The following is a 19,057-nucleotide window of genomic DNA, read 5'->3' on the forward strand; positions in this document are numbered from 1 at the left end:
CTGTGCTTGAGTATACACTTTTGTTTCTATGTAAAAGTACTCTGGTAGGGTAAAAGGTATTATACAAATGAAAATGAACAGAAGTAGAAGGGAAAACATACTATAACTTATTTCAGTTATTTAGTGAGGGACAAATGCCACAGAGAGAACAAAATCAAGTATGACATTTGCAAAATATTTCCAATTTAATTATCATGATAACGTACCATTGGCCACATATCCCAGTTGTGGTATAAGTTGTTCATCTTTACAATTTTCCCGTCCCGGCACTAGCCGTTGAAATTTTGTGGGATGAGGATTTCCATCAACATCCACCAAGAATGGGGGAGGCATTAAGTGAGGAGCTTGTTGTGTTTGTTCATCTAACACATAGTTATTGGCATCACGGATAAGAGGTCGATAATCCGTGTGGAAGAACATCTGATCTGGAATCTTATGACAGAAGTTTTAGTATTTAATATACATAGGGAACATATAGATTTGGCACTTATTTTCATTTCTAGAGCATACACATTTCTGAGTCAGACAACTTTTGTATTCTCTTCTAGTCCTGTGTTGCCAAATGTTCCATCTGAAGCACATAACCTATATGGTAATTCTCTTCTCTACAAATTCTAGATATGCATTACTTTTTTGCCCTATATCATATTTCTCTAATTATGATAAGAAAAATAAAGCAACAACCATGTAAAGAGTTATTTTAAGTCATAAAAATCATATAAAACTCTATTTTCATTCAAATGAATATAGACCAGAAGTATAACACATATGGTAAGACAAGTAAATATATATCACATTATTGACACTGAAAGCTGATACAAATATTGAGCTGACATCAGTGTTTCTGAGTTCTCTTTCAGCTCTAAGATTCCATAATCTATTCCAAATTCACGGCTAATAAAATATAAAGAACTATTAAGCTAGCTTCCTAAGTATTTTCACAAGATCAATAATAGGTAAAATAACAATCAGGAAAGTAAACTTTCAGTCACCAACTGTTTATTTCCATTCATGATAAGCAGATGATATAGCAGTCTGTTTCAGTTATTCTTATTACACCTGAACAGTAACACAAAATATATTCTAAACCAAAGTTTTTCCTAATGAATGTCTACATCTACATCACCCTGCACTTCAATAGTGACAAACACACACCGTCAAGCCTGATGTTCAGCAATGACAAAAACATTTACCAAGAGATACAATATTCTTACTTTGTATTTATTAACCCTTATTAATTTAGGAGTCAAACAAAACTTCTGAATGATATAATCACAAATTATAGTCTACCCAAAAAAGTACTCACCTTTTCATAGTATTTACTGCAACCAAAACCAAAAAGCAACAAATGCCCATGAGAATCTGTACACGCAAAATGGTTTCCATCTGGTGAAAATTTACAATCAAACACTGCACCATGTCCTTGGCCTTCAATCTGGAATTCAGAGGAGTTGTTTTAAGTAATCTTATGACTTATTCTAAAATAATAAGTAGGAGATAACATCTCTTTGCTAATACGTTGGATGCTGTGAAGCATTAATATCCCAATGTACTCTCTGGCTTCTGTAGCCAGAAACCTAAAGAAATAACGCTCCGAAAGAAAGTAAAATTGCAATGAATGGAATCAATCATCGCTAGTAATGGCACACCCTGTGAAATACTACTGGGTGACCAAGGAGATTTTAAAAATATTTAAATGTAACCAAATTGTCACAGGTTTGCTATTACAGAAAAGTTCAGATACTATCTTTATATCTTAAGAGAAATGTAATTAAGTCTTAAATTAACCATCATAAAATTAAATCACACAAATTAATTTTAATAACACAAGACAGGGTAAGTGCTCTAGATCTTTATAATGTCTTTCAAGTGGGCTCAAAGGCCAACAAATAGTTTAAAAATGTTGTCAGAACTGTTCATAAGAAAAGTACACTAACTATGGAAAGTATGAACAAAGGGGGAAAAAAAATCAATAAATATGCTAAGGAACTGAACAGACACTTCATAGAAGAAATACAATTGATCAACAAATATATAAAAAATGTTCAACATCTCTAGCAATTAGAGAAATGCAAATCAAAATTACTCTAATATTTCATCTCGTTCCAGTCAGAATGGCAATTATTAAGAATATAAGCAACAATAAATGTTGGTGAGAATGTAGGGCAAAATGTACACTCATACATTGCTGGTGGGATGCAAATTGGTGCAACCACTCTGGAAAGCAGTATGGAGATTCCTCAGGAACTTGGAATAGAACCACCATTTGACCCAGTTAAATCACTTCTTGGTTTATACCCAAGGGACTTAAAATCAGCATACTACAGTAATGCAGCCGCCTCAATGTTCATAGCAGTTCAACTCACAATAGCTAAACTGCAGAAGCAACCTAAATGCCCTTCAATAGGTAAGCTATGGAACCAACCCAGGTGCCCTTCAACAGATGAATGGATAAAAAATGTGGTATATATACACAATGGAATATTACTGAGCTTTAAAGAAGAATGAAATTATGGCATTTACTGATAAATGGATGGAGATGAACAATATCATGCTAAGTGAAATAAGTCAATCCCAAAAAACCAAAGGCTGAATGTTTTATTTGATATGTGGAGGCTAATTAAAATAAGAGGGGGTGGCTAGGGAAGAATAGAGATACTTTGGATTAGACAGATGGGAGTGACGGGAGGGGAGAGGGTATGGGGCTATAAAGGATAATAAAATAAATTGAACATTACTACCCTATGTTTATATATGATACACAACTGGTGTGATTCTACATCATATACAAGAAGAATGAGAAGTTATACTCCATTTATGTATGCTGTGTCCAAATGCATTCTAACTGAGTAGAATCAAAAAAAAAAAGGAAAGAAATGTTGTCAGAACTGTTATTAAGAAAAGGACACTAGGGGCAAGGGTTGTGGCTCAGTGGTAAAGTGCTTGCCTAGCACGTGTGAGGCCTTGGGTTTGATCCTAAGCACCACATAAAAATAAATAAAATATATTGTGTCCATATACAACTTAAAAAGCTAAAAAAGAAAAGGACACTAAATATGGAAAAAATGGTAGTGTTTTCTATGATTTATATAAAATATATCTTAAGAGCATCCCTATTTGCAAATCTATTTTTCAACTACTAAGCCATGTGAGAGTTATCAGAGACAAATTCAAATTATTACTGTCACTTTTATAATTCATAAATTAGGATTATAGATTAAATAACATTTTTGTGATCTTGGTTAAGAATTAACTAAAAAGTTAACAAATTTGAGATTAAGGAGTTTAGAGGTGGGAACCAGAATTTTGAAAATGCTAATACCAAGATAAACGAATCACTTAGGCTTAATTCTCCACTGGCCTTATTATAAGGCTTTTGAGTTATTTTCTGAATTATTTTAGCAATTTTAACAGAGATAACAGGAGGTTCCTTTGAACTAAGTATACTCATCAAGTTTATAAAATAAACACATATTTCTCTTACCATGTTAAAGTAATTCCGAATTTTGGTCCCCCGGTCAAGGTCCCAAATAAATATGTTTCCATCATGACCCGCTGAAAGAATGATCCTTGGATCAAATGGATGTGCTTCTAAAACAAATACTTCATCATCATGACCCTGTGATAAAAATCAATATTAAAATTTAAAAGCAACACCAAGTATCGGATTTATTTGATCAAAACATCTTGGGAATACTATCAATCAGGTTCAGATGAATTCATGCATTACAATTTAATAAATACCATTTACTATGTGGCTACTACATGAATAATACAGTTCAATTTGACTTCCTTAAATGTATAACTGCTGATTTTATAAAGAATGCAACGCACACAGAAGACACAGGAGAGTATTTCAAGCTCATTAAACAGGTCTTTGAAGGGAAATTTGGATATCTGCAAATGTACTATTTAAAAGTGATAAAAAAGTGGCAAACAAAATCTTTCATTAACATCTAATTCTGCCACAATGATAACAGACAAACCTTCATTGTTCTTCATCCGGTATTTTCTATGACTGATATTCAAACTGCATTTTGGGAGACCCCATGATACATTCAAAGGACAAAGCTTAGTGACTTTGTTCTGTATCTACTTTTAACCTGGGGTTCCATTTGAGACATTATCTGAAAAATAGATTTTCTGCTAAGAAAACTGAATTTGAAAACCAAAGCTAGGTATTACATGCTTCTCTGTAAGCTAATCAAAGTATAGCAGTATATAGAGACCTTAGATCCAGAGAAAAGTAATGGATTCTAGACATGTTTATACAAACAGCCTATAAGCTAAAAATGTTTATGGTTTTAAAAGGTTATATAAAACCCAAAAGCAATAAATAAAACAGCAAAGAATATGCAACAGAGATGGAATGTACAAAGTCTAAAATATTTATAATCTGGCCTCATAAAGGAAAAGTTTGCCAACGGTTGAATTAGATCATTGTCATTTCATTAGAGTTAACTCCTGGTAAGAGCACATAAGATGAACAATAGACCCCACCCCCAGACTTAAAGCATAGAGAACATCCCAAAGCTGCCATTTCACGTGGGGATATTCCAACACATAATACATCAGAAGCTTCTAGAAATGATCATATACTGTGAGTGTCAAAAGTACATTTTATCCCCAAATTATCATATTAAAAATAATTCTACTATGTTATAATTATAGAAAAATTACACCTTATTAAAAATCACTGCAGCCTGGATCAAATGCAGTGTTAATATGCACAGGTAAAATTCCCTTACCACAAATACCATTAGAACTCAAAATTTGCCAAAACTCTTCCAATCACTACTGAAAAATCCTTTCTACAATAAAATCCTTTGTTCAATAGTCTATTTGATATAGTCAATATTTTCAAATTTCCTTTTCAGTAAATCATAAAATTACTTTGATAAATTCACATGATGATGACATAACTATGGCAGGGTATGTACACTGGGGAAAAGTCATAAGTAGGATTTTCTTTGATAGGCACATCCCACCAAAGGATTCAGTCAAAGGATTGTGGTGAATAAAATCTAATCAAAATCAATAATGTCGAAGCTGGGGTTGTGGCTCAGCGATAGTGCACCCACCTAGCACATGTGAGGCCCTGGGGTTCGATCCTCAGCACCACATAAAAATAAAATAAATTAAATAAAGGTATTTTGTCAACTATAACTAAAAAATACAAAAAAAAATCAATAATGTCTTGCCTGTAACCACAGCAACCAGGGCAGGTGAGGCAGGAAGATCACAAGTTCAAGGCCAGCCTCAGCAATTTAGTAAGGCCCTAAGCAATTCATCAAGATTATTTAGCAAAATAAAAATGAATAAAAAGTGCTGGACATTACAGTTTAGTGGTAATGCACACCTGTTTTCAAACCCCAGTTTAAAAAAAATAATACTGTCTTCAGATTTATCATTTGACATATCTACATTTATTAAGACATTTCTATTTCCACCACCAACACAGAAATCTAGATTGTCATGACTCATCCTGGTTGCTACCCTGGATTTCCAGTCTATCTGCAGTCATTCTTACCCCATTCCAATCTATTCTCTCTACTGTAGCCAGAATTACAATGCATTTCTTAAAAAGCAAAACTCACATTCTATTTTGTTGTTGTTGTTTTAAACCCTTGAATGGTTTCCTACTAGTCTTAGAATAGATCTAAAAGATCTTGAATGGTCTGACCTCTATCCAATTCTCCAGTCTTATCTGGTGAGACATTCTGCTCCCTGTGCTCTATCCAAATTGGTTTCCTTTCCACCTTAGGATCTTCACACAAGCTGTTTGAATTCCTGGAAGGACTTCCCAATTTCCTTATATATGTAATTAACCAAATATGTTACTATGACCACAAATAAAGAAACTTTAAGAGGAAAATATTGATTATTGATAAACAATAATGAAGATAAACAAGGAATGATAAGAAAAAGACTAGGAGACTATCTTAGATTATATGATGAGGGAAAGCCAAACAAGGAAATGACACTTAAGCTGTGACCTAGGAAATCCCTACTTATGTTTCAATTCTTAACTTAGACTTCATTTCCTTAGCAACTTTCTCAGAATCTCTCAGATCATATTTGGTCATGCTATTAGAAACTTATAATGGTATATCTTTCATTTTTCATTCTTAGAAGTTATTTAATTAAAAGTTTTTCTCTCTTAATAGGCTGTAAATTGTTGCAGGACAGGACTTTGAATTTTATTCAAAATAAATAAATGGATTTATTCCTTCCTAATGCCTAGTTCTAATCTCTAATACCTAATCCAGTGCCTGGCAGAGTTGTTAAAAGAATTAAAAATAGTCAATTCTACAATTTATGCAGTAAAATTCAGTGAAAAGAGATGAAGCATGAGTCAGCCCATGGGAAGAGGTTCATTAAACAGAATCCAAATTAAGGTATTTAAGGAAGAATTTCACACTGATCTATGAAACCAATGGCTATAACATGGCCTTAAAATTGTGATTTTTAGAGATCAGACTTGTACTGTCTGATACTGTAGCTGCTATCACATGTGATTATTAAGCATATGAAATGTGGATAGAATAAACGGAGATGATTTGTAAGTATAACATACATGCTAGATTTCAAATATTTAGCATGAAATAAGAATATAAAATATGTCATTAATAATTTATATATTAATTATAAATTAATGATAATATTTTAAATGCATTAGGTTAAATAAATACATTATTACTTTCCTTTTTATTTTTTATGATGGTTGCTAGAAAAATTAATGATATATGTGGCTTATGTTAAGTTTCTGTTAGACTGTATTGACATAGACACACATTTCCTAATAAAGAGTCAAGGAAACAGTACAGGTCTTTTTAGACACATTAACAGAAACTTACATCAGGGAATAGGGAAAACCAAAATAGGTAAGCACTGCTTTTAGGAGACAAAAGTCGGATTCTAAAACTTCACTAATATACTGTTAGGACTTTGCTTTGGAAAGGGGACTTTGGAGGTATGAGACAGATAAACAAGAAATCCTCCCTATATCAAAACTTGAGAAACATCAGAGGCTTTATGCTAAGATTATCTTACATAAGAGTCGAATAAGGATGATATCATGACATACTACAAAGAAAATTGAATTGAGTTTCTAGTCTAAATCCCATCACTTACTGCTGTCCAAACCATATAGCATTTAGTTTTCTCCACTTTAAATGATATGAATTTATAAATGAGACAGTAAATGTGGCTTATAAATTAAATATAATATGAAGTCAATCCATACCATGACAAACTGACAAACATCAGCACCACCCATCAGATTTCTGCTATTAAATGTATCAATGTTTCACACCAAACACTGCAGACTCTTACTATAAAAAAAGCTTTTATAAAGAAAAACAAAAAAGGACCTTTTTATCGTAGTTCTGTTTCCCTTACTTCTTGCATAAGCTAATCACTGAATGTAGAATAGGATATCCATAAAATATTAACAATAAAATATCCTAACACTTATAGAAGGAACCTACCTCAGTATCATAAAGACAAAATATGAAAAACCCAAAGCCAACCTCATAATAAATGGAAAAAAAAAAACTGAAAGCATGAACTTTAAAATCTGGAATAAGACAAGGATGTCACTCTCACCACTCCTCTTTAACATAGTGCTAGAAATTCTAGACAAAGGAATTAGGAAGAGAAAGAAATACAGGGGGAAAAATAGGAAAGCACAAAGTCAAATTATCATTGTTTGAAGACAATACGATTTTTTTTTTCATACCAGGAGTTGAAACAAGGGGTGCTTAACCACTGAAACACATCCCCAGGTAATTTAGTATTTTATTTAGTGATAGGGTATCACTGAGTTGCTTAGGGCCTTGCTAAGTTGCTAAGACTGGCTTTGAACTCCTGATCCTCATGACTCAGCCTCCCTAGGCTCTGGGATTATAGGTGTGTGCCACCACACTTGGCTTTGAGTGACATGATCTTATACATATTAGATTCCAAAAATTCCACCCAAAGACTGTTAGTGCTAATTAACAAATTTGGAAAAGTAGCAGGTTACCAAATCAACACACAAAAATCAACAGCTTTCCTTTATACCAACAATGAATCTGTTGAGAAAGAAATCAGGAAAACAATTCCATTCACAATAGCTTCAAAAACAAAGTACCTAGAATAAATCTAACCAAGGTAGATAAATACCTCCACAATGAAAACTATAGAACACTGAAGAAGAAATGAAGATCTCAGAAGATGGAAACACCTCCCATGTACAGGGAGAGGCAGAATTAATATTGTTAAAATGGCCATAACACCAAAAGCAATATAAATATTCAATGAAATCCCCATCAAAATACCAATGACATTATTCACAGAATTAGAAAAAAACAGTCCTAAAATTCATTTGGAAAAATAAAAGACCCAGAACAGCCAAAGTGTATTAAAGCCAAAACAATCAATGTTGAAGGTATCACAATATCTAACTTTAAATTATACTACAGAGCTATAGTGACAAAAAATGGGTGGTACAGGCATAAAAACTGATTATAGACCAATGGAACAGAATATAAGACACAGAGACAAACCCACACATCTACAGATATCTGATCCCTGACAGAGGTACAGTAAAATACATTGGAAAAAAGACAGCCTTTTTACAAATGGCTCTGGGGAAGCTGGTGTTATCCATATATAGAAGAAACTGAACACTTATCACTCATTATGAACAAAAATCAAGTCAAAATATATCAAAGACCTAAGAATTAGACAAGAATATATGCAACTCTTAGGAAAAAACACAAGGTCAACATTCCAGCTTTTAGTCACAGGCAACAACAATCTCAGCAGGACCCTTTATAGCTCAAGAAATAAAGCCATGGAGTTAATGAATGGGACAGCATTAAATTTAAGTTTCTACATAGCAAAGGAAACAATTAGGAATGTGAAGAGAGAACCCACATAATGGGAGAAAATCTTTGCCAGCTACTCATCTGTCAGAGGATTAATATCTAGAATATATAAAGAACTCACAAAACTTTACACCAAAAAAATCAAATAACTCGATTAATAAATGGGCGACTGAATTAAACAAACACTTCTCAACTAAAGAAATACAAACAGCCAACAAATATATGAAAAAATGTTCAACATCATTAGCAATTATAGAAATGCATATCGAAACTATACTGAGATTTCTTCTCACCCTGGTCAGAATGGTAGTCATCAGGATCATAAATAATAATAAATGTTGGAGAGAATGAGGAGAAAAAGGAATGCTTTTACACTGTTTTTGGGATTGTAATTAGTACAACCACTATGGAAATAAGTATGGAGGTTCCTCTAAAAACCTAGGCATGGAAACTCCATATGACCCACCTATCCCACTTCTCAGTATTCACCCTGATTAATAAAGGTCATCTTACTACAGTAATACATGCATAGCCATGTTTATCACAGCATAATTCACAATAGCCAAACTACAGAACCAGCCTAGGTATCCATCAATGGATTAATGAATACAGAAAATGTGAGATGTGTTTTATTGAGCCATAAAGAAAAATGAAATTATGGCATTTGTAGGAAAAAGGATGGAACAAGAGGCCATCATGTTAAGCAAAATAAGTATAACTCAGAAAGTTAAGGGTTCTCTCATGAAAATCGAAGGGGGATCAGTAGAGGAAAGAGACTAAGACATGATAGACAAGGAGGGGGGAGGCAGTGCTAGGGAATGATATTGGTCAAATTATATTGTTATATTATATGCATGTGTGAATATGTAACAACAAATCTCATTAATCTATATATCTCTAATACACCAATAAAAATGTGGAAAAAATCTAACCCATGCTAAAACATATTCACATATATCCTTTAAAGCATACCATAACATAATAAATATTAGATCTGGAAAGGATCTTGAAAAGACCTCAAACCTGTTTTTAGTGGTGTATCATGTGTCAGCACTATTTTGCTGATCTATTAAAAGGACTCTTGAATAAATATTTTTTCAAGGGCTAATAGTCATAGAAAGAAAACTATAACTTAAATTTCTTATCTCCTAGAATAATATACTTTTGACCATTAAAAATTTATTTTGAGATGAGGTATTCAATATGTTTTGCCCATGTTGGCCCTGAACTTAAGGGATCCTCTAGCCTCGGCCTATGGAGTACTAGGACTATACCTATGCACCACTGTGATAGGCTTAAAGAATAAATCTTCCATTCATTTCTGTATTGATTAATTTATTTATTTCTTTATTGTGGTACCAAGGATCAAGCCTAGGGCTTTGCAAATGCTAGACAAACTCTCTAACCCTGAGATGCACGCCCAGCCCCTGACCATTTTAATGAATCTAAAATAAAATACTCACAGATAAAGTATGAAGAAGCTGCCCTGTAGTAGAATTCCACACTTTCAAAAGGAAATTGTTCACTGCAGTAATAACTGTGGTATCATAACGATCCCAGGCCACCATAGTCACCTTTAGTTTAGTGACTTTGTCTTCTCCTGAGGGCAAATTACTCCTAAACAAAACAATTTGCAGTATTCATACCTTATAAACTGTTAACAAAGGTGCATACAAAATAAGAAATTATACTAATTTCTCCAGGCACGTGTAAGTGGTTAAATTTTAAAAAACCTCGACTATCATTTAAATATTATGAAATAAAAAATTACATAAATATACTTGCAAATAGGGCAATACAAATGAGCTTATTTCAGGGAGAAAAAAATATCTTAAAAGGACCGCAATGTGGACTTAATTTTGAGAATTCAAAAAAGTGAAATGGGAAATAAATCTATTACTATATTGAAAAATAAAACACAAGGTTACATTGGCTACTGGACAATATGAAAATGTATAATGGCCACTGTATTTCTTTCATTATTATTTAAAAAAATCTGGGCATAGTGACACATGACTATAAAATGACTTGGGAGGCTGAGGCAGGAGGATTGCAAGTTCCAGGTGGGCCTCAACAACTTAGTGGAACATTGTCCCTAGATTGATTGATTGATTAAATAAATAAATAAATAGAACTGGGGATGTAGTTCAGTGGTAAAGCGCCCTCTATTCAATCTCCAGTAACCCACCCCCTAAAAACAATGAACTAATAGGCCTTATTTAAAAAAAAAAAAAAAAAAAAACTATGTAATTCATTAACTTGTTTTTGGTACCGAGTATTTAACCCAAGAGTGCTTAACCACTAAGCAAAACCTCAGCCCTTTTTTAAGAAAATAATTATTTTGAGAGCTGGGTTGTGACTCAACAGTAGAGCGCTCGCTTAGTATGTGAGAAGACCTGGGTTCAATCCTCAGCATCACATAAAAATAGATAAAATTATATTAAAACATGCTCTAAGTTGCTTAGGGCCCCTTTTTAAGTTGTAGAGGCTGGCCTGAAACTTAAGATTCTGCTGTCTCAGCCTCCTGAGACTTTGGGATTACAGGAGTGTACCACAGCATCCAACTTATAACTTTTGATTTAATTGAATGGGGCAATAACAATTGCTGACTATAACTACAGTCAATTCCACATTGTTATCAAGAAGATAATTAATATCATGCTCATATATTAAAGAAATTTTATTGTCCCAAAGAGATAATTATGTTTCTTCTATTCAACAGTTAAGATTATGAAACAGGATGTTGATAAAATGTACATATAAACACTAAGCTGGAATGATATAAACTATTATAAAGGTATATTCAGAAAGTTAAGAGAAAAAGTTAAACATGATGTTATTAATTTAACATGGACAACCCTCATACTAAAGGTAGTAAAGACACATATTTAAAAAGTGACCTATAGAAAACTATAAGGCAGAGAGTGATTCTGTGAACATCAGTAGAGCACATAGATCTTAGGGTCACAGTAGACCAGAATTTTGGATAAGTCAGCACTGTTCTAATCTATTAATTAACAGCAAAAGACAATTTGCTTAGAGACAAAATAAAGATGCAAATATCACATGTACCAATTAAATTGAAAGTATCTATTAACATAAGCTATTTTATGTTCATTATTAAATATGTCAATAGGCCTTATGAGAACCACTGAAGCATCTAGTATCAGTTCTTACCCACTCATTTTAGTAGCCATATCTAGCACTATACTCTTCCATTCTTGTTGTTGATATTGCCATATTCTTGCTGTTCCATCTCTACTTCCACTAACAAATCTTAAACTGGAAAGAAAAAGTTAAAATAGTCTTGTTACTTTTCTCCAAAATTAGAATTATTTTTTTTATTAGAAAAGTAATATATCCACCTTCATACACTACTAGGGGGAATATAAAATGGCACAGTCACTTTGGAAAACAGTTTGGAAGTTTCTTTTTTTTTAAGAGAGATAATTTTTTAATATTTATTTTTTAGTTTTCGGTGGACACAACATCTTTATCTTTATTTTTATGTGGTGCTGAGGATCGAACCCAGCACCCTGCACTGCCAGGCAAGTGTGCTACCACTTGAACCACATCCCCAGCCCTGACAGTTTCTATAAATGATAAACAAAGTTACCATGTGACCCAGCAATCCTACTCAGTTATATTTTGAAAAAGAAATAAAAACATAATTCCACAGAAAAAACATGCACATGCATACTCATGGATACATTATTCATAATAAGTCAAAAAGTAGAAGCACCTCAAATGTCCATCAGAGGCTCAAATTGGTAAACAGTATATGGCATATATTCATACAATGGAATATTACTCAGTAATGCAAACGAATGAAAATAATAATATACATTGCAACAAGGATTAATTCTGAATAGGCAAATAAAGAGAAATGAAAAGTAGATTAATGCATGCTCAGAAATGTTGAAAAAGGGATGGAGTATTGGGGTTGACAGCTAAACAGTATGGGTTTTCTTTAAAGGACAATGAAAATGTTCAAAAAATTAACTGTACTAATTGTTACACGACACTATAAATATACTAATAGCATTGAATTCTGTATTATGTGAATTATACCTCAAATAAAAATGCTATTTTAAAATAGTATATTTATTCACCCACAATTTTGTTACTGTTAACACTTCAGTATCTATTCTTTTAGACTTTATTAAATACATGAATGTATACTTATATATTTTCCCTTACATGAAACAAAAATTCACTACATGTTTTTCCCTAGGTTAACTGAATTTTGTAGATTTATTTCTATATTGACAAGTATAAAACTATCATCACTTTTAATAAGTGCTTAACTATATAAATATTATCAAAATTTATCTAATAAATCTTCTAATGATTAATATTATATCATTTCCCATCTTCAACATGACAATTAATGCTGTAAAGAACATCTCTACATGTCTTTGTACAACCCTATAAATATCTATGCTAAGTTGAAAAGGAACATTTTTAAAGCTTTTGATACATACTACCACACTATTTCACTAATAGTTTTTTTTTTTAATTATTTATTGAAACAATTCATACTCTCATGAAAACCTGAGGAAAGTAACTCTTTGAGGGGGTGGGATTACTAGAGATTAAACCCAGAGGTACTTAAGCATTGGATCATATCCCCAGCCCCTTTCATATTTTATTTTGAAACAAGGTCTTACTAAATTGCTTAGGGCCTCCCTAAGTTGCTGAGGCTGACCTCAAAATTGTGATCCTCCTGCCTCAGCCTCCCAAGTTGATGGGACTACAGGTGTGTACCACCACACCTGGCAAGGAAAGCACTCTTTGTAAAAACCTATAGCCATGATGGATATTATGATTTTGCATTATCTGTTTATTCTGGAGGAAATAATTGTTATTTTAATTTTGATTTCTTTGACTATTAGTAAAACTGGAAATATTTTAAGTGAATTATTTTTTATTTACCTTTATAAATAATAATATACCTTTATAATAATTATTTATTATTTACCTTTAACTAGTAAAAATTTTGAGCATGAACAAAAGTAAAAACATATATATTCTTACCTCATAAAGAAATCAAATACTAATATTTTTATTTTCATATATTGCATACATACATTACATATTCTGCATGCCCCATATGTATTTTACACATATGTAAAATTCTATGTATTTACTGGGTATTTCTCTTTTTTGCTTACTCAAAATAAAGCTCTTTAAAGACATATTTACAAATAAGCACAAGAAGTTATTTTCAGAAAATGTTTTCACTATAAATGAAATTTATCATGAAGTCTAAAGCATTTAGGGTTATTTTATTCTCCATAAGCTTGTCTATTCAGGCCCAGTTTTCTCATTTGCACAAAGCTCAGCAGACTTTGATATTAGAGTTGTGCTATCATTGAAAAAGCAATTCAGAAGTCTCTCTTCATACTCATACATATGCATATATTATTCTACGGATACTGTTATACTTAGTTTAAATTGGACATCTTTTAATATGTGCCACAGAAATAATTAAGACAAAATAGTGTGTTTTCATTGAAAACAAAAGCAAGAAAATAAAATTTCAGGTTATTTTAGCATGGAAGAATACTAAGTGTATATATCTTAAAGGCTATAACTCAGTAAGTTAACCTTAAAATTTACTTGAAGCTTTTATCATTCCTAATGTAGACATTACTTTGAGGATCATAATTATTTACTCTTGGATTTAACAAACTTGTACAAATTCACCATGGTAATCACCTACTGTTCAAAATATTTAAAAATAAACTGTGATCACCCATATAAAGTCCTAACAGACATACATAGATATACGTTTATGCTAAGAGGTTAAAATTTTAAATCCATTCCAGGTTAAATTTTAGACCAGGAAAGACTTATCACTTTGAGGGGACCAGACAATAAGAGGGTTCACAGATATCTGTATAGAATTTCTGAGTTTACAGACATAGGAATATATCATGAGTAACAAAGGCAACAAATGATATAGATGTTCAGAGGAAGTCAAGATAAAATAAAAGGCTGGAACACTCAGAAAAGGCTTTCAGGTAGGACATGAACCTTAAAAGGGTGATAAGATTTAGATCAATCAAAAGAAGGGATAGAAAAGAGAAAATAGGGGGATAGAGAAGGAACAAATGTAGGATAGAAAAAAGGAAAGGTCAGAGGAATGTAGGGAATGACATTTGGGGTTAGGAATGATGGAAAAGTGTAAGCAAAGGAACGGATAAAATAATATACATAGGACATGACAGGAATAGTGCATAAAGTCAATTAGGCTTAATATAGGGATTCATATGGGGAATAGTAGATCAGGAATCAAAGATAAATCTAAAAAAAGTTTTAGGGAGCTCTGAATGTTGGGCGACATTTGATTTCTATTCCATGGGCAAGAGAGAAGGAAACACTAAGGATTTCTAAAGAACTATATTGTATGGGAAGAGATGGGCAGGTGAAATAACACAATTCTTGACTAAGATAGGAAGATTGGTGCCAAAAAAAGTGGAAAGAGCAAAATAAGAAAATAAATCACTCAGAAAAGAAGAACTTATAGACTATGGTGACTATTTGATTGAGAATCGGGAAGGGATGTGTTGAACACCATTAAGGACATACAAGGTTTTTTTAAATCTATGTTATGGGATGGAAATAAGACATCTACAGTAGAGGTAGATGGTTCCCAGGGATTAGTAGAAAAACATGTCAAACATTTCTTTACACAAATACGTACTACATAATTACCTGTCTCCATTGTTACAGAACTGAACGGCAACAACTTTGTCCTAAGATAAAAAAAGAACAGATTTTTGGTTAAAATAAACTTTTAAAATAGACAATGTATACCTCCCTTCATATTCAAATGTGAAAAAAGGCATAATGGAGTAGTTTGTGATGCTATAATTTCCTTTAAAAATAAGCTACTTTTCTAAAAAGAAAAAAATAATTAATGAAGCATAAAACAATGTATTAAGGAGGTAGCAATTTGAAACAAACTTCTTTATGAAGCATATATCAAGAGATATAGCTGGGACTGTAGCTCAGTGGTAAAGTGGTTGCCTTGAATGTGTGAGGCACTGGGTTCAATCCTCGGCACCACAAAAAAATAAAGATACTGTATGTTCATCTACAACTAAATAAATATTAAAAAAAAAAGAGAGAGATATAGTGCTGAGTGTTCCTTTCCTATGGTCTGTAAAACAAAGAATATTAATCTGTCTGACTGAATAATAGCTAAATGAAATTTCCCACTTAATTCTTTTCAATTTCAGAATAAAAATTAATCACTTTCTCATTCCCATGTGGCTTATTTAATTATTTTACAATGCAAAGTATAAGCAAATACTTGGTATTTCCTTCACTTTAATCCTTGATAAGAAAGCTACAGTGCATCCTCAAATATTGCATATTTTCACAATCTATAACTGCATTTAAATTTAATTTTAAATTAAAATAAAATGTCAACTATCTTTTTATTTAAGTATTTTTATTTTTTTTTAAATTATAGTCTTCATATATAATGAAGTACTCCTGATTTATACTGTTTTGTGATTTCACTGTTGTATTTATCTGATAGATTCTGAATTCTTACTGACAGGTACAATACTTTGTTTGAAATATTCTGAAAGAATATATTATGGCTAACATCCATCACTGATTTCAACAGTGTGTATTTAACTTTTCATATTTTTCTTTTTATCTGGGGTCCTGCAAATCAAACGACTAAATCAAAATTTCCTCATTATTATACCCCTTAAGTCTTGCCCATTCATTTATTCTCGCCTCTCCTAGCTTTCAATATACTTCAGCACACTTGTATATATACCCTACTTTGGTAATAACTGTAAAGATATCTTCTTATCATGTTCTAGCAGAGATTTTGTCTATTAATGTCTCAGAGACCATCAGTGTTTCCTAAGTTTTTCTTTCAAAATTTAAATAATATTTCAGGATTTTTGTATCTAGGAATAAGTGAAAACAAGGTAAGAGTTCAGCTGGATTCAGTATACCTTCATAAGGGAGATATTCAATTATATTTGAATGATAGAACAAAAAGCAAGAAATTATTTCTAAAAGCTCCCGAGAGGACGTTTCTTTTTTTAATTGTAATTTCATTTTATTTTTATTTAATTTAATTTATTTATTTATTACATTTGAATCAGATGGGATATAATTTCTCATTTTTCTGAGTGTACAGGTTGCAGAATTACATTGGTCATGCAGTCACATATATACCCACAGCAATAATAATGTCTATTTTATTCTGCTGTCCTTGGTTTCTAACAGGAATCTCTCATACCACAAATTTCAGGAACAACCGATTTTGCAAGTTACAAGATATTTTTAAATCACCTTTTAGAGAACTTATGTGTGTATTGATATGCACTAATACTATTTCAAATGAGATGTCAACAGTACTAAGAGTAGTAACATTAATACTTGGAAAGCTGAGAGCTTTTAATTGCTTAGTAAACAGTTTCCAAAGTGAGGCACATGAAATATATTGTGAGCTGAAACAGAAATATCCCCATACTTCACAGTAAACAATTGTTTGAAGTAGTAAGGGGAAAAATAGAGAACGAAGAAATGTAAAAAAGGTATACGTGGATATAACTAAATAATAATAGTTCAACACTTTCTAAAAAAGCCACTAGAGAGCTGGGGGAGACTAAGAGGACAAGTGCCAGCCACCAACAGCTTTTACCTACAAAATATACCTGATTTTCTATATTTAAGACAATTGTTGCTAAGGAGGATTAGATTCCACAAGTCTTTCATGAGATTCTAAAAATGATCATACTACTAAGTTCATTAAAAAAAAAAAAAAAATTGGGAGGTAACCAGGGATTGAACCTAGGGGCACTTAACCACTAGGACACATCCCCAGTTTTTTGTTGTTGTTGTTGTTTTTGTTGTTGTTTTTGTTTTTGTGACAGGGTATCACTAAGTTGCTTGGGCCTCACTAAATTGATATGGCTGGCTTTGAACTCTTGATCATCCTTCTTCACCCTCCCAAGCCCCTGGGATTACAGGCATGCACCACCATGCACAGAGAAAAGATGACTTTCACTAAGACACAATTAATATGTCATTATTAAAACTACAGATTTTAAGTAATAAGCACCTTGCATGTCTAATAAAAACAGGTTAAAAAACGGGATTTTCACAAACTATTAGTGCACTGTTTGTGTATATAAAATATGTATATTGTAGTTCTTTTCTTATGATATAGAGTTAAATCGAGCCCATATTGAGTACTACAACTATAATAAATTCAGAATTTCACACTTATCTTCATTATAAAAGAGACTGATCTGAAAAGAGAAAATAAAGTTTTCCAGAGGTTTTAAAATCTAAAACAAAATATATTTAAGTTTCATATTTTGTTCTTACCGTATGTGATTCTAACTCAGCAATTTTCTCAGGGATCTCAGAACCCAAATAGTATATTCTAATCACATGGTCAGTGCTACCTGTTGTAATGAACATTCCACCTGGAAGATTAAAAAAAAAAAAAAACATTCCAAGGAGCTTTTAAAATTCTCTGATTGCTTCCTTACTGTAAGCTACATCATTATTTGTAGAAGGGCTTCAAGAAACACAAGGTTATCTTCTAACAATTAAGAGCACACTAATATTTTAGAGAAAAAGAAATAAAATCAAAGAAAAACAAGAGAAATTTCTGAAATGCCCATATCATTCACCCAACAAAATTCAACTATAAATACAAGATTATGGATTATAAATATTAAAGTTCTTTCTACTTTATGCAAAAGCATAACATTCAAAATTATTTGTAAGATAATCTAGTTATAATTCTCTTTAGAAAAATTATACTAGTTGAGTATAAAACTGAACTGCCTTCAATACGATGAAAAAGTTCTAGATATTAATGGCAGTAATGGATGCAGAACAAGGTAAATACACCTAATGCAACTGTACTGTACACTTACAAATGGCTGCAATAAATTTGAGGTCATGTATATTTTACCACAACAAAAAATAAGGGAAAAAAAGGTTAGCAAGTATAGAATTCCTTGCAATATAAGAAGCACTGTGTCACAATGATTATGGTTTCTGTAAAAGTCAGGGCAAAATTTTTGTATTAAATGTGGAAAGACACCACACATTTTTGTTAATGGATATTTGGAGCAAGGACTGCATTTTATCCAATTATTGCTACCTTATATAAAATGTATTATTAAATT

At 32.1% G+C, this 19,057-nt stretch overlaps 1 protein-coding gene across 2 annotated transcripts in view; it reads right to left on the minus strand.

The window, feature by feature from the left end:
* Nucleotides 1-19,057, minus strand: part of Brwd3 (bromodomain and WD repeat domain containing 3) — a 147,645-nt gene that overhangs the window by 56,195 nt on the left and 72,393 nt on the right. The window contains exons 11-17 of one of the 2 annotated variants that reach the window (XM_027934200.3): nucleotides 18,243-18,343; nucleotides 15,594-15,634; nucleotides 12,051-12,155; nucleotides 10,337-10,490; nucleotides 3,485-3,619; nucleotides 1,307-1,435; nucleotides 207-432 (exon numbers count right to left, since the gene is read on the minus strand). In XM_027934200.3, the coding sequence (XP_027790001.2) occupies nucleotides 207-432; nucleotides 1,307-1,435; nucleotides 3,485-3,619; nucleotides 10,337-10,490; nucleotides 12,051-12,155; nucleotides 15,594-15,634; nucleotides 18,243-18,343 (891 nt within the window). Of the gene's footprint in view, nucleotides 1-206; nucleotides 433-1,306; nucleotides 1,436-3,484; nucleotides 3,620-10,336; nucleotides 10,491-12,050; nucleotides 12,156-15,593; nucleotides 15,635-18,242; nucleotides 18,344-19,057 lie in introns of those variants that run through there. The other variant, XM_071606037.1, reaches the window with a different exon arrangement.

The sequence above is a fragment of the Marmota flaviventris genome, chromosome X (genome assembly GCF_047511675.1).
Source record: "Marmota flaviventris isolate mMarFla1 chromosome X, mMarFla1.hap1, whole genome shotgun sequence".
Lineage (NCBI taxonomy): Eukaryota > Metazoa > Chordata > Mammalia > Rodentia > Sciuridae > Marmota > Marmota flaviventris.